Raw genomic sequence first — 14,631 nt, 5'->3', positions numbered from 1 at the left:
AGCTTGTTTCATCCTTGGAAATATTTATAAATCTGGTGTCAAATATGCTGCTGTAATTGCCTGTCACTGGTCAATACGAGTGCAGGCAGCAGTTAAGGAAATTGGTCACCTCCAGCAAGTGCCAGTGGCCTTTGCTGGGCTGGGTTGAAGAGAGAATGAGTGCCTGGAGGGAGGGTAGTTGGGACCCTTGGAGAAAATTTATGAAAAGGCAGAGGGGCTAATCCTTGCAGTCACTGCCTGCAAATCACAACAGTACAAAAGTCAACAAAATAATCATGGACAGTTCAAAGCACACCAAAGTTTACTTCCCTGCCTTAAAAAGGCATGTAGAACTGTCACAGGAGCTCTGACAATAGTTGAAGAATTTGTTGCCGTTTTTGTTTACCGATTTTCATTTTTCAGCCATCTGTTAAGCGTGCCCGATTGGAACAGTGTGAAGAAGAGGAGTATGAGTCAGCATTGCAAACAGCAGAGAATGCTTTTAAAACACTGCAGACCTTGATACAACGAGGAGCAGCACCAGAAAGGGTAATGGTTCGTTTAAAAGCTCTGCAGACAACAATCATTGCTTTGAACACTGGCAGGTAATAAGGTATATAACAATCTGAAGAAATTGCCTCTTCCTGCAGTGGAGAAATACTTGTCATTGCTGTTTAATGGGACGACCAGCCTAATGCCAATCAACTTTTTATCTTTTGAAATAGACAAGAATTGCATGTAGTTAATGGACTACCAGTGGCTAATGTTCCAGGGTTGATTTGCATCAAATTAACCAAATGTAAATAACGTACTTGCTGCTCACCCATATTCCTTAAATTTTCAACTTGTTTCAAGATAGATTTTAAAATATTTTTGAAGTGGCAGCTTTCTGCAACAGTTACCTACCTTGAACTGGTCAGGGAGATAACTCAGCAGCCAGAGTGGGGTGCCAAGCACAATGAACAAGAAATCAATGTAAAGTTGATTAAACAACTATGCAGTGCTCAATTCTCAACCCATTTGCACCTGCAATTCCACATATGCATAAGTACTTGCAACCATGACACTTTCCCAAAGGAATGGAGGGTGTGGACGGAGTTTCAGTAGAGTTCTGTTTCCTTACTGGCATTACTGAATCTCAGCTGTGCCAACATTTCACAACTGAGGGAACTGTAAATGAAGGTCCATTGACACATGCAGTAGAATGCTTGTTAAGGATCACCAACGAAGAGGATGTAAGCTACATGTACCGCTTTAGATTCTCATCTGGTGCATGCTTCCTTGGTGGGTCAGCCAGCAAGGAGTAAGAGGCTGGATCATCCCCCTCCTGCAACAAAGGATTGCTTAAACCTGGGTTGAGAATTTTTTTAAGTTTGAAAATAAGTATCAAGATGTTGTTGTTGGATGTGTTCACTGTTGTAATTAAGTACAAAACCACTGATTGTTAGAATGTTAAATGTAATCATTTGATTTTTTTCAAATAGGTCTTTATTAATTGTATAAAAATTTAATACATCTGAACCCAATAAATTATTTTACAAATTCTTTCATAATGAGTTTGATTACTGGGAATCCACTTTCAAAATAAATCAATGTTAAATAAATCTGTTGACTGAATAACCTGAAATTAGTCCAACTCAATACATGTAAATTCCTTCTGTTGAGATGACCTCTAATTGCATCAAATGCCATAGGTTATAAAATTGTTACGTCAGTTTAAAGGCCCTTTGACCTGACAATTTCTGGTTTACAAACTCAACACTGGCTCCTGACAACAGCATCCAGATTAATATCTTAGCAGGTCATCAACTGAAATTTATTTGTAGAGTTTAAAGAACCAGGTCATCCTGTAGAAAATTTCCAGCTGGATACAGCTCAAAGCATAAGAATTGCATTAGATGTGTTTGCTGAGTCAGGTATAGCTTTTGTGAATAAGCCAGAAGTACTTATATTTTGCTAATTGTGGTTTTATCAAACTAGAGTTGTGCATGGTTTTGCTATAGCATAAATATGCTTCATCTCTCACTGTTAAAGGTAATATTTCCGTATCAGTGCAACATTTGTTTCTTATACCAAATATCTTGTCTACAAGTGATTTCATCACCATTGAGCTATTGTACATTCACAGTAAGAACTAGTTTAAGTCTATTGATATGCAGACAATAGGGAGAGTTTAATCCAAATTTGGTCCAGAATGGAACCTTCACCCAAAAAGTGGAAGACTAATGTTTTAATTTGTTCCACTAAAATTTGTATTTAGTATCTAGAAGTCATCAGTTCCAAGTAGTGAGTTCTTGTCTCTATCCATATACAACCAAATACTCATTTAGAATGATTTGTTTGCTGCTAGATACTGAACTAGGTTGGATCAAATACCTGTAAAAAAAAACCTCTAGGAGCTTAGTTTCATTTGTTTACTATATGCAGATGTTTCCATGGAAAAACAATTTTCCCCCTCCATAAATTAATTTGTCCATTCACCATCCATATTCAGGAAATACAATCAAATGTTCATTTAGAACTATTTATTTGCTATGTAGTTCCCATAATCAAAAAAAATAAATAGTTGCAATTATGAAACAAAGTATAATCACTAAAATTTCCATCAATACTTCAACACTTCTGAAAATTGCAAAATTTATCAAGCCCCCAAATTAAACCCTTAATTTAAATATTCTATTTGGTATTTTGAATAAAGTATCTACATGGGCCTAAAGCAAATATTTTAAAATCTTTACTGATCTGGTGATTTCCTGATGCCTGCAAGTCAATAGTGTTCTTACAAGGTGTGTCTAGATGTACATGACACTAAAATATATCCTGGATATGATTGCAGGGCAAGAAATTTTGGCTCTGCTGCAGCTCAAGGATCTAAAAGCAACATTTTTCTGCCATCTTTCAGTATCCTTATATCAGGACAGAGTTGATACTTAGGTATGTTGCAACTCAAAATACCAACTGTAATTCAAACGTCTGGCTACCTCCAAAAAAGAAACACTGCAATCCATACATTTACCAACTTGGATACTATAGAGTTCCTAAAGCAGGGCTTTACTCCAAATTAGTATAATTGTCATGTCTGCTTGAGAAACATTTGACATATAATGGTGCACTCAACTCTACAAGTTTGGTGTCTGCCTGGTGACTTCACATTAGCTCTAAAGCTGTATAGCATGAGCCAGGTGTTTAAACCTAATGTGACTTCTAAACAAGATTAACTCCTCCAGGGAGTCTCACTCTACCCCAATATTGGGTGGGATTGGGCTCAGGCAGTACTACATTGAAGCACAAGCAAAATTGCTTTGTTACAGTTTGTGTAAATATACACAAATAGTAATGTCACTTCTTTACACCAGAATCTGGACTACTCAAACATTTCACTGACGAACCTTGCAATTAATTTTTCCTATGTATTCAAATGCAAGCCACAGAGGAACCACTGCCAGTACACTTCTCCTCCATATAACATTGAAGATCTTTATAAAAAAAGTCAATTTTTAAATAAAGCATTTCTGGTATTTAGTACAGTAAACATCACTAAAATGACCGTTATCACAATAAACACTAACAAGTAAACAGATGATGGTGCTGTATGGTTCCTAGTATATCCCTCAGTGGGCACTTTTTAAAAGCTGTTTTTTCAGATATTTGCAGATACATTAAAATACCACAATCTTTATTATTCTTTACTCCAGCCTTAATGTCCAAAAATAAAGCTAAACTGGTTGGCAAGTTTTGAAAAGATGTAGTCAAAGGATAGTGGGAAGTGGTGGGGGTGTTTGAGATTTGCATTTGGAATATGTATCTAAAGCAAAGATGATCTTCATTTATGAAATTGTTTTAGGAACAATTTCTTCCATTCTACCAACTATTGTCCTCCCAGTTCAGTTCATCCTCCCAGCCTTCAGTTTCCATCTGAAAAAGACAAAACACAGTAAATATGATAACTACTCACCACAATTTCTTAAAACTTGCCTGAGGAGAGCCTGGTTTATACTAGAGGTTAGAAGACCTGAGAAATCAAACAATACAAGTGCAGGGCAGTGATGTATAAATGGATATAGGAGCACCACATTTTAATAAATATATTTGTATTAAAGCTGATCCTAACCCACCTATTTTCAGTTTCAGTGGAGGCAGACAACCAATTTGGACACAGGAAGTTGGTACAGTCAGCAACATCTTTTAACCTGGCAACATGCCTTCATTTTAACAAGCTTTTTTGTTTTTAATTAGCACTAGCTGGGTTTCTTCAGCCTTGGGAGACCCAGCAGGTAAAAAGAGGTGAGTAGGGCTGGATGCCTAAGTAAATGCTTTTACAGCACTGCATGTGGGCCAGAAGCAGGAAATGCTTTCCCTGGCCCAAAAAGCTTACCTACTTCCAGCTCTACAATTTCCCCCAACACTACCTGCCCACCCCACAGCTTCACTCTCCCTCTACACCTCCCTAATTGCTTGAAGGATTCCTTGCGCCACAGGCAGGTCCATCAGGTTGACTGTCAACAGGAAATCTCCAAGAAAAATTTACGTGCAGGATTTCCAAGAGACCTGTACTTACAGGTTTCCCTTCCATTATTCTTCTCCAAATGCAAGGCCCTGTAAATTTATCAGGGCCCATGTTCCAATCTCGACATTGGTGATTCTCTCCATCCAAGGCACTGGGAAGATGAGGCTGCAGCAGCCTCCCTTTAACTGCCCATAAATTGGTGAAGTGCTTATTATGATGCTTCTTACCCCACCCACCTGCATTCATATTTGCCCAAACCCAGCCCTTATTTTTGCTTCTTAAATGAGGATTCAGCACAACCACCCTATAGGAAAATCACTGTGATCATCTTCCCCCCCTCATTAACTGCCCACATCAGCATGAACCTGCTCCTGAGACCAGCTTTTGCCTTGGGTAAATTGTTGGGTCATCTAATACTAGTCTATATTTATTGAAGCTGCAGAAATTCTGTACATGGAGATTTTGGGATTGAAAAATGCTCTATGATCTTGATTACACAAAAATGAAGATATTGATTCCACTTTAGAAATACAGAACACAATCAAAACAATTGTACTCCCTTAATATACTATGGAACACAATTTTCAGTATGACTAAATTACCTAATTTTATAATTGATTTTTAAAAACAATTGTGCCAGTATTAAACAGGATAATCAAAACAGTATTAATAGCTATTGGGTGAGCAAGGGATTTCACAACTCATGAAATTTGTTCAAAACCCTTAAATTAGAATAGATCATGTAGATATCATAGGGTTACTAAAACAGAATGAAACAGCAATGCTTATGTTCTTATGCTGGCATGTAAATGCTGTAGTTTCCTACATATGCTACATAATCTAGCACGACAGAGGGGGCTAATAATAGAATTTGACAAGGAACGTATATTCTGTTGCTATTAAGTTACATATATCAACCTATTGATGCCAACAACTCCTGTTAGGATTTAGAACTTAGAAGCCAACAACGCTTATAAACAGCCCTTTAAAACCACCAGGTCCACAAAATTAACATGACAAACAGCAAGCAAGTGAAAATAGGGCCAGTGAAGGTTTAGAGGTATGTATTCCGTGAGCCATGCAGACCTTAGTTATCTAACTTTACTCATGGAATGGGGATGTTTGTATTTAAATGTTAAGTAGAATTCATTAAACTTCAGGAAATTGTAAACCCTTTAACACAGATTGCAGTCCTTGGTCTCAAGTATTGAATTTCAGTTTGAAAGTCTAGACCATTGTAGCCAACAGATGGGGCAGAGCAGTTTAAGGTACTCACGAGAAATACAGGAAACATTTCACAGTTTTTCTATAAAATACTAGTGAGCAAACACTGTTGGAACTACTGATTGCTACAGAATTCTGCATAAATAAAATGTGTATTATACAACGTACAACAGCAAGCCTACATTTTTTCTACCAAAGAACTCAGGATGGTGTCTCCTACTGTTATGCACCAAAATAAAAATAACTAGAAATTACTGCCAGTGGATAAGTTTCAACTCACCTCAACAATGTCTGCTGCAGCAAACTTTGACATAAGTGCTAAAGTTTGTAAATTATTTCCTGCTATCAGCATTTTCTCTGTAAATTTTGATGCTGCTTCAGTTGCTTTGGCAATACCAGCTGGTTCTGTTCTTTGTGTTGGCACTAACAAGCCTGTGGAAGACACTTTAATATCCGGTATCATATCAGCAAAGAGATCCAGTTCAGGGTCTCTCTCTGGCCTTTTCTTGACATTTATGGTGAACTCCTCCCCCAGCCCCATGTTCAAGGGTGTTTTTTGCATTGTCGTTTTCTGCCTGGAGGACATTCGTCCAATTGAATCTGCTTTTTTACTTTCTGTTATAGACAAGTTCTGCTGGTTCCAGTTATCATTCCTCCAATTCCCACATGATGTTACAGAATGAGTTTTCTGTGCTAAAGAAAGTTCCATGCCTCTGGACTGGGCCTTACTCTCAGTAGTGGTTAAGCCAGAAGTTTGTTGTTTAATTGGCTGTTCTTGTTTTATTGTACTAGGATGATCATCTGCAGCAGGTTCAAAGTCATCCCATGGTTCATCATCTACAGTAATGTCCTCAGATTGATTTCCTGCTCTGGTGCAATCTTTTTTAGGCACATTCTGAATTCCTGCATTTCTTTCATTTTCCTCTGACTTGCTCCAGTCTGGCCAACCCTCAGTAGATTCATGGGTCAGTACTGTGTTCTGTGTACTGTCAGCACCTGAAATGCCATTCCCACGAATACCATTCAGTGACATTATGGATGTTGGTGCTTCATATTGGGCTGTGTTTGTGAAAAAAACTCAGGTTAATAACTATACCAAAAATATATTGGATTCACTTAAGTTAGGTTTTATCATTCAGACAATAGAACCATATTAGCCATCAGAAACTGTTGGACATGGAGTAATAGATATGCATGAATTAGACAAGTATGAGATCTAGTATAGATTACTACCAGAAAAAGCATGTACAGATGCACAAACCTATAATTTAACCACTGATCAGCCATCATTTTTTACGACTCCAGTATTCTGAACTTGGGAAAATGGAAATAAGTTTTTTCTTAAACAAACCATTCAACCTTGCCACTTAGTGAAATACTAAAAAAATGTATACCATCATATTTATTATACTAAATATATACCTCTTTGATGAAACTGGGATTTCTTAGATTTCAGACAGTAACCTACAAGCCACTTGTCTAGAAAGATTACCTTTACATGCAACATTTATGCCAATGAAAATATTAATTGTATTTCAGTATTTGTATCTTAATGGCTAAACCTTTAATGCAGCAGTTAGATTATATTAAAGAATAGTTTTCATTTCCTAATGACTCTCATGTCTTAATTGTGTGATTACCAACTCAATGTAAAATAAATATTTAAGACATACTGAATAAAGATGCCCTTCAATTGGGTCATGTTCACATGTATTCCAGACAAGAAAAACCCAATTTCAGTAATGCATAATAGTCTCAGTTTATGCTGCTTCTCAAAAGGTTACCTTTTGCCAATATCCGAAATGCCACAGGGTGCTGGTTTTGAGTGAGATTTGTTCGCCCTTTCTCCCTCCCATTTGTGGGGTTCTGCTTTGGCTCAGAGAGCTTGGAAAACAATTTGAATGAATTGCTGTTTAAGGCAAGAGGACTGTGATGCTCGTGACTGTTGCGGACATGTGCAGGGGAACCTTCAGAAAAAATGCAAGATAACAATGCGACTTTACGACATCAGAATAATTGGGTAGACAGATTTCCACTAATATCATTAATCCTTCAAATATAATCATAATATCATAACACCATGTTCACTGCACACTCAGATGCAATCGTAAGTAGACATTTTAATCGAGGTTTTGTGATTAATCTGTAAGACATAAAGCAAATTTTGCATGTCTTGACTAGGCAACTCAAAAAAAAATTTTCAAATAATAGGGAACCAAGAGTCAAGCGAGAGCAAGCAAATTTATAAAAAAAAAAACAGGATAAGTAAAGAAATAGTAACAGAGTAAAATGACTAAGCAGTGACAAATTGTCTGGGCCTGATGACCCGTATCCTAGGGTTTTAAAAGACAAAACTGCTGTGGAGGAATTGGTTATGATTTTCCAGAATTCCTTAGATTCTAGAATAGTTCCCAATGATTACAAAGTAGTAAACATTTCCTCCTTTCTTTAAAAAAATACAGGGTTAAGCGAAACAGGAAACTATAGGCCAGTTAACCGTATATGGGCAACAGGCAAAATGTTAGGATCTATTATTAGGAATGTGGTAACTTAGAAAATTGTAATATGATTAAGCACTGGCAACACAGATTTATGAAATGAAAATTGTGTTTGACAATTTTTTTCAAAAGAGGTTTTTGAGGATGTCACCAGTAGGGTAGACAAAGGGGAGCCAATATGTATAGTATACCCAGATTTCCAAAAGGCATTTAATAAGGTGCCATACATAATATAAGGGCTCATGGAACCGGGGGGAGGTGTGGAAGGTGGGGGTAATATATTTGTACATTTAGAGAATTGGTTAATGGACAAAAACCAGAGAACAGGAATAAATGAGACATACTCAGATTCACAGGCTGCAGCTAGTGCAGTGCAGCAATGATCAGGGCTGGGTCCTCAGAAATTTACAATCTATATTCGTGATTTAGATAAAGAGACCAAGAACAGTGTATTTAAGTTTTCCTACGATACAAAGCTAGGTGGGAATGTAAGCTGTGAGGAAAACACGGAGGCAGAATTTTTTTTTAAAAGACATGAAACTTCAAAGTGTTAAACGGACCCAAGTGTACTCATACAAGAAACAAAGTTAGCATGCAGGTACAAGCTATTAGAAAGGCAAATGGCATTTTAGCCTTTATTGCAAGGGTATTGGATTATAAGAAAAAAGTTTTGTTAGATTTGTTGAGGGCTTTGCTGAGACTACACCCAGAGTACTGTGCATATATTTTGGTCTCCTTATCTAAGGAAGGATATACTTGCCATGGAGGCAGTACAGTAAAGGTTCACTAAATTGGTTTTTGGAACGAAGAGGTTGTCCTATGATAAGAGGCTGAGTTATTTTAAACTGCAGAGAGAATAGGCCCAATGAGAGATGATCTCATTGAAACATACAAGATTCTGAAGGGCTTGACAGGGTAGACACAGATTGTTTCCCCTTCTGTGTTACCCTCAGGGTACAGTCTAAGGATAAGGGATTGATTGATCAATTAGGACAGAGGAGAAATTTCTTCACTCAAAGGGTTGTGAATCTTTGAAATTCTCTACCCCAGATGGTTTTGGATGCTCCATCATTGAGTATATTCAAGGATGAGATAGACAGATGTTTGGTATGTCAGGGAATCAAGAGATATGGCGAGTGGGCAGGAAAGTAGGTTAAGGCAGAAGATCAGCCATGATTGTACTGAATGGTAAAGTAGGTTGAGGGCCAGTATGGTCTACTGCTCCTATTCCTTATGTTATGATAAAAGGACAAAAGCTACAGAGGGATACAGACAGGTTGGATGAGTGTGCAAGAACATGACAGATGGAATACAATGGTGAAGTTATCCATTTTGGTAGGAAAATATTTTTGGAATGGCGAGAGACTGTTTGCATTTAGAGGGACTTTGGTGTCCTTATACATGAATGACAGTGAACATGCAGATACAGTAAATCGTGTGTTAGTTTTTTTTTCCCTACAAGGGGATTGAATTACAAGAGTAAAGAAGTTTGACTACAATTATACAAGGCATTGGTGAGGCCATGCCTAGAGTACAGTGTGCTGTTTTGGCCTCCTACCCAAGGAAGGTCATACTTGCTTAAGAGGGAGTGCAACAAAGGATCATTAGACAAGATCATGGCTATTTTCTACCTCAACTCTGCCTTTTCTGCACTATTCCCATATCCCTTAATTTCCTTAGTACCTAAAAAAAGATCTTATTGACTTGTGAGGGATTGTCCAATGAGGAGAAATTGAGCAGACTAAACCTACATTCCTTGGAGTTTAGAAGATTAAAAAATGATCTAATTGAAACATGAAATTCTTAAGGGGCTTGACAGGGTAGATACTTAGAAAATATTTCCCCTGGCTGGGGAATCTAGAACATAAGAAATATGAGCAAGAATAGACCATATGAATGCTTGAGCCTGTTCCACCATGCAATATGATCACAGTTGATTATTGGCCTTGTAACAACTCATTGGGGAAAGTGCGCTGCAATATCAAGCCCCACTGCTCCCTGAGCTATGACAACGTGAAAAAGTTTGAACAACTCACCTAATTGTTTAATTTAGGTTAACAAAATACAAGCACCAGGTTTGTAAACTTATTAAGTAAATAACTATTAAGTGAACAAATTGTCTTTAACCAGTGGCAAAAGAAATAGGAACTTCTAATTTATAACTCTATAAGCTAAACTCTACCTCTTTTTAAATCCTTATACACACACACGTAAGACACATAAAAACATGGATTTTAAGGGTGGGATAAAACAGTTCAATAGCACCAATTCCAGAGTACAGGATTCGATGGGTTGATTTTGATCGATGTCTTCCAAATTCCTTTCAGTTTTTTGTTGATGACACGAGATGGTCTTCCAGCACCTTTAGTCTTTAGTTCACTGGTTGAGCATTTGCTTTTCAATGTCTTCTTGAAAGGGGTTTTCAGAGAGAGAGCAGGTTATACAGATATGAGGAGAAAAGCCAACTAGCTATTATTGTGGTATTACTGGAATATTACACCCAGGAGCATGAGGTTTTAGGTCTTTTTCCTTTCAGGCTAGGAGATGTTCTGCTGCACTGCTCTCACAAATCCTGGTCACTAGCCAATTAAAACGTTGTTGCCAGGCAGTCCCCATTGGACCAGACTCCTTGGTACCATCCTGACTTTCATGGCACTGTTCCAGGAGAGTAACAGTGGAAATATCCCTCGCATTGATCCAGTGGACATGTCTTTCAAACTGCAGCCATTGCAATTTTAATCCACAGTGCAACAGAAATATAAAGATATGTTCTTTACAGCCTTAACTCCATTTACCCATCCATTCCTCATATTGATTGATGCTTCAAGAAGCCAAATAATCCAGCTTTAAATATATTTAATAATGGAGCATACACCAATTTCTGGGGTAGAGAATTCCAAAGAGTCAGCCCTAAATGATCAGCCCCTTCTCTTAAGGCTGTGTGCCAGTGTTCCAGCTAGGCAAAACAACCTCTCAGTGTCTGACCTATCAAATCTCTTCAGAATCTTGTATGTTTCAATAAGATCACCTCTCGTTCTTCTAAACTCCAGAGAGTAGAGGCCTAATTTACTCAGCCTCTGCCAACCTCCTTATTCCAGGAACCAATTGAGTGAACCATTGCGGTACCACCTTCAATGCGACTATATCCTTTCTTAAATATGGAGACCAAAACTGCACACAGTACTCTGGGTGTGGTCACACCAAAGCCCTTTACAATTGTAGCAATACTTCCTTATTCTTGTACTTTAATTCCCTTGCAATAAAGGCCAATGTGCCATTTGCCTTCCTAGTTGTTTTACAGCCTATGTCCTCCACACAGCTTACATTTCCACTTAAGATTTGTACCATCAGCAAACTTAGATACACTACTCTCGGTCTCTTCGTCTAAGTCACAAATATAGATTGATCCTTGTAGCACTCCTAATTACAGCCTGCCAAGTTGAAAATGCTCCAATTATCCCTAATTCCTGCTTCCTGTGTTAACCAAGCCTCTATTTATACTAATATATTGCCACCAATTCCATGAGCCCTTATCTCGTGAATTAACCTTATAGAATGTCTTTTGTAAATCCAAGTGTTTTGGAAATCTTCTCCCCTCTTCTTAGCCAGTCCCTTGGGATCAAGGATGACTTGTTTCCACTCTGGTCTGATGTGTTATGAGATGGCTGGTAAGTCCAACGTGTGATCTCCGGACTGCCACATGTGCAACAGGTGGTGCTTAAAGAGTTGGGTTGTTTGGAGGCTTGTGCGCTCCCTCCTTTGCCTCTGCACATTTCCGACGAAGTCTCTCAACATGTTCAGTGCTTTCCTGAATAAGCCTTCTCCATTTTGGTCTGCCAGACACCAGGGTCTCCCATGAGTTGACAGGTATGTTTGACCTCTTCAAAGATATTTTGAGGACATCCCCAAAGCATCCTGGGAGTCTCCTGCCACAACCAAGTTCCGAGCAGAGCAGTTGCTGATTAAGTTCCCCTGATTCTAAGTGGTGCATTTCAACCCAAACTTCAAGGTAACTGTTCGTTTAAACAGCCTCTCTTTGATGGTTGTTAGCTCTGTTAAAGACCTGAAAAAGCCCTAGCTGCAGATTCCCTCTCAAATCTGGCTTCAAGTTTCTGGACTTCACGAGACATCCGGACCATGTTTCAGCATTTGACTCAAGGAAATGAGTAAAATCCGGCTTATGAAATCTGTCCTGAATCTTTTTTTTTTCTTCTTTCCTGATCTGTAGCCTGTGGAAAAACCTTGATCTACATCATCTTTCAAGCTTGGCTTCAAATTCTTGGACTTCTCTGACATCAAGATGATGTTTTCTGCTCTGGACCACACAGGCTATACTGCAAGACCGAAATTCTGTCTCCGTCTTATTGATTTTCTGCAACATTTAAACTTTGCATCTTAGGCCTGTCTACTGCCCTTCCCTGACCACCGCAATGATTGAGACATCAGTCTCTTACGTGTCTGGTGACTGGTCTGAGGGAACTGTGGTGGGGAAAAACGATCAAAAATAGATTAAAAGGTGGGGATAAAACAATGAATAAAAATGAGAATAAAAAATGGATTAAAAAATTTAAAAATAAAAATTAATATTGAAAAAAGGGGATAACAAAGGGGTGATGATGGAGGAGAGAGTTCATGGTTTGAAGTTGTTGAACTCAATGTTAAGTCCAGAAAGCTGTAAAGTGCCTAATCGGAAGATGATGTGCTGTTCCTCCAGTTTGCATTGGGCTTCACTGGAACATTGCAGCAGGCCAAGGACAGACAGGTGGCCATGAGATCAGGATGGTGTGTTGAAATGGCAAGCGACAGGAAGGTCTGGGTCATGCTTGCAGACATACTGAAGGTGTTCCGCAAAGCGGTCACCCCGTTTGCATTTGGTCTCTCCAATGTAGAGGAGAGCATTGGGAGCAGCAAATGCAGTAGACCAAATTGAGGGAAGTGCAAGTGAAGCACTGCTTCAATTGAAAGGAGTGTTTGGGCCCTTGGAGAGTGAGGAGGGAGGTGGTAAAGGCGATGGAGGAGTGGATCAGAGTGTCCTGTATAGAATAGCCCCTATGGAATGCCGATATGGGGGGGGCAGGGGTGGTGAAGGGAAGGTGTGTTTGCTGGTGGCATCATGCTGGAGTTGGCAGAGGATGATCGTTTGAAAGCGGAGGCTTGTGGGGTGAAAAGTGAGGACAAGGGGTACCCTATCATGGTTCTGGGAGGGAGAGGAAGGTGTGAGGGCATTGGCGCGGAGATGGGTTGGGCACTGTTGAGGGCCCTGTCAACCACAGTGGGTGGAAAACCTCAGTTAAGGAAGGAAGACGACATGTCAGAGCGCCATTTTGGGAAGTGGCATCATCGGAACATATGCGACAGAACTGAGAGAATGGGATGGAATCCTTACAGGAAGCAGGGTGTGAGGAGTTGTAGTCGAGATAGCTGTGGGAGTCTGTGGGCTTGCAATGAATATTGGTGGACAGAAGACAGGCACAACTGGGGCCCAAGCGGGTACCCATAGCCATGCCTTTTATTTGGAGGAAGCAAGACAAGTTTAAGTGTTCATATGGCGGACATGGCACTGAGTGCGGATCTCAGGATTCAACAAGAACAGTTGTCTGAGGAGCTTTTTATGCTGCTGATACACCTGTAATCCTGGGTGGATTTGAAACATGAGGGATGGAACTTCAGTTGGAATCCACTTGGGGTAAGTTGGAGACAGACAGTCACTGAGGAAGGAAACAAGGCTGTAAAAGCGAGTTTTGGTGAACACCTTGTCAAACACCCAGAGGGAAATAGAAAGCAATGAAGGTGAACATGGCAAAAGAGACAAACGGAAATCCTGTCAGAGAAAAGTTCAGTACTTCTTCGAGGTAGGCATTCCTGGAAGAGGCTGTTCCTGCCGCATCCTGAGATCTACACTCAGAGCCCTGCACCGCCATATGAACACACTCGACCTCTCCTTCCAGCAGTACCGACTTACCCTATCTCAAAGCCATCCTTGTCCCCAGTTTCATTTTATTCTTCGTCTCATACAACGCCTTAACAAGAAACTTTGTCTCTTCCTTTCAGGTGCTAAGGAATGCAAGCTAACAACTCATTGATACCAACCATCCAGGACCCTCCACCCCTTCCCATCCCTCTGACCCCATCCCATCTTCTAATCCCAACCCTTGCCGTGTATTCACCATATCCTCTGACACTGAACATTCAGTGCTCAGCAAAGAACTTAATTTCATACCCTTACACCCTCACCTCAATGAATTCTGGGCTTGGCACGATGCTGAACCCTTCTTCTGCTGCCTTTGTCTCTGTGCTCACTTCTTTAGGCAGGAGGCCTCCCCACGTTAAACAGATCCTTTCTCCAGCCTCCAGTGTTCTCCCTCCACCTGGATCCCTCCCTCTGGCCTCTTACCTGATCTTGATCCTTTTGTTGAGAACTGT

At 39.6% G+C, this 14,631-nt stretch overlaps 2 protein-coding genes across 6 annotated transcripts in view; one reads left to right on the top strand and one right to left on the bottom strand.

Annotated features, from left to right (window-relative positions):
* c16h1orf112 (chromosome 16 C1orf112 homolog) overlaps positions 1–1,524 on the top strand; it is a 48,203-nt gene extending 46,679 nt beyond the window's left edge. For all 3 annotated transcript variants that reach the window (XM_041207777.1, XM_041207778.1, XM_041207776.1), the window contains one exon: positions 403–1,524. In XM_041207777.1, the coding sequence (XP_041063711.1) occupies positions 403–588 (186 nt within the window). In that variant the 3' untranslated portion in view covers positions 589–1,524. The remainder of the gene's footprint in view (positions 1–402) is intronic.
* Positions 1,525–2,489: 965 nt separating this feature from the next.
* Positions 2,490–14,631, bottom strand: part of scyl3 (SCY1-like, kinase-like 3) — a 61,583-nt gene continuing 49,441 nt past the window's right edge. For 2 of the 3 annotated variants that reach the window (XM_041207780.1, XM_041207781.1), the window contains exons 11-13: positions 7,495–7,677; positions 5,991–6,769; positions 2,490–3,894 (exon numbers count right to left, since the gene is read on the bottom strand). In XM_041207780.1, the coding sequence (XP_041063714.1) occupies positions 3,841–3,894; positions 5,991–6,769; positions 7,495–7,677 (1,016 nt within the window). In that variant the 3' untranslated portion in view covers positions 2,490–3,840. The remainder of the gene's footprint in view (positions 3,895–5,990; positions 6,770–7,494; positions 7,678–14,631) is intronic. The other variant, XM_041207782.1, reaches the window with a different exon arrangement.

This window comes from Carcharodon carcharias, chromosome 16 (assembly GCF_017639515.1).
Source record: "Carcharodon carcharias isolate sCarCar2 chromosome 16, sCarCar2.pri, whole genome shotgun sequence".
Taxonomy (NCBI): domain Eukaryota; kingdom Metazoa; phylum Chordata; class Chondrichthyes; order Lamniformes; family Lamnidae; genus Carcharodon; species Carcharodon carcharias.
This window is presented reverse-complemented; position numbering and strand designations above follow the sequence as displayed.